Consider the following 1806-nt stretch of genomic DNA (forward strand, 5'->3'; position numbering starts at 1 on the left):
TGGAATGTGGGATAGAGGACCTAATAGCTCTCTCTCTGGGGAGCACACCCACACCTTTGCCTTTGCCTTTGCCCTTGCCTTTGCCTTCCCCCTCCCCATCCCCCAGGTGCATCACCTTTACCTTCCTCACTTCTAAGCTCCAAGGGCCCTTCTTTTGCCTCTATAACTTGTTTCTTAAGCCCATGTCTTCTATGAATTACTTCTTCTACCTCTGTGATTTTATAAATAAATGGTCTCATAGTTTGAGTCTTGACTCTGAATACTTTCTTAGCCAGAACTCAAGTACTGAGGAGGTTGCTGAAACCAGGTCTGATCTGACCCCACTGGTCTAACACCTGGTGCCATTCCTGCTGCCACCAACAGAACCACATACTTGTTGAAAACTTAGTGTTTTTGAAGGACAGGGTTTAGTAAGGGCAAGAATGACTTGGCAGTAAGTCTGGAATACAGCAACGTGGCAACCAAAGCTCAGCACACACCCAAAGAGCTATGCTCCCCCCAGCCCCTCTCATCCAGAGACCCTCAGCCATTCTCAAGGCTACTAGTCACTATCTCAGCTCTACAAAGATCAGGCAGTCCTAGGGAGAGGGTTCCAGGAGAACTTCATAGCCTAGGCCAGCCCAACAAGCTGCTCAGCCTAAGGGACTCAAACTAGGGTGGTCACCAGGCCTTCCTGGGCAAGGAAAGGGCCCCAGCAGCCATTTGTCATGACTTGCACAAAAGCAAGCAGGGCTCATTATTCAGGCACACTCCTCATCTGCCCCTCCCTCCTGGGCATCCGGCCCCCTTAGGCCCCACTCCCAAGAGGCTTCAGTTCTTCTCATAATAGCCAGTGGGGTGGAGACCAGATCCTAGAAGCTACCACCACTCTAGAAAGGTGTGACCCCACAGGAGGGAATCTACACAGAACAGTCCAGAGGGGAAAGGAAGAGATAGAGAGCCATTAAATAATGGGAAGGGCAGGGATTTGGCGAGGAGGAAGAAAGCAGTCTTCTCCCCTAGGAATAGGGCAGACCTCCAGCCCTCAGACTGGTGCCTAGTGAAGTGTTATGACTACTGCGTAAAAGCAAGCAGCCTCCAAGAGTTCCTCCACAACTCTATCCTCCCCTACTAGTGGGAAACAGCTGAGGCTGCCTGGGAGTCTATGGGAAAGATGAGTCCTGGTGCGGGGATCCACCCTTAACATCTCCCTCCTCCTTGCTTCTGGGTTCCCAGGGCCCCTTCTAGACAGTGGCAGCCTCGCCCAGAAGGTCCAATTCCTGGACTGGGGGACATGTTTTCTGCACCAGTCTTCTTCCCCACTCCCACGGCCTGTCAGGGACAAAAGGAGAACTTGAGCCCCCAGGAAGCATCCCAGACGCAGGGAACTGGAGTCTGAAAAACAGGCCAGCCCCGCCCAGTCCACGCTTCTAGTCCAGGACCACCTCACCCCCCACCCCCACACTAGGGCGCGACAAACGAGGTCTCCACTCCCACCCCTCCCCACCCCAGGCCTTGGTTGAGGGCGCGGCATCCCGAGCGGGCGGGTGGCTGGCCAACCCCCCAAGCCATCATCAAGGGGCTACAAAGGTCAGCTGGAGCCTCTGGGGCCAGCAGCGCCCACCCCCTGCACTCACCGTCTTGGGCATGGTGACGGCAAAGGCGGCGGAGTTGGCAAAGTTTGCTGGGAGCTGTCGGGCAGCGTTGAACACGCAGTACACAGGGCTCGGACTCCGGGGACTGGGGACTCGGATTGGGTCCCTCGCTAGCCTCGGGGCAACTGCTCGGCTTCCTGCTAACGGGCCACGACTTCACAAACCCCACCCA

The 1806-nt window shown here is 55.6% G+C and overlaps 1 protein-coding gene across 1 annotated transcript in view; it reads right to left on the reverse strand.

The window, feature by feature from the left end:
* Positions 1-1800, reverse strand: part of MSN (moesin) — an 84454-nt gene extending 82654 nt beyond the window's left edge. The window contains exon 1 of the mRNA XM_005876172.1: positions 1617-1800. Coding sequence (XP_005876234.1) covers positions 1617-1628 — 12 coding nt within the window. The 5' untranslated portion in view covers positions 1629-1800. The remainder of the gene's footprint in view (positions 1-1616) is intronic.
* Between the last annotated feature and the right edge of the window lie 6 nt (positions 1801-1806).

This window comes from Myotis brandtii, unplaced genomic scaffold (assembly GCF_000412655.1).
Source record: "Myotis brandtii unplaced genomic scaffold, ASM41265v1 scaffold480, whole genome shotgun sequence".
NCBI classification, from domain to species: domain Eukaryota; kingdom Metazoa; phylum Chordata; class Mammalia; order Chiroptera; family Vespertilionidae; genus Myotis; species Myotis brandtii.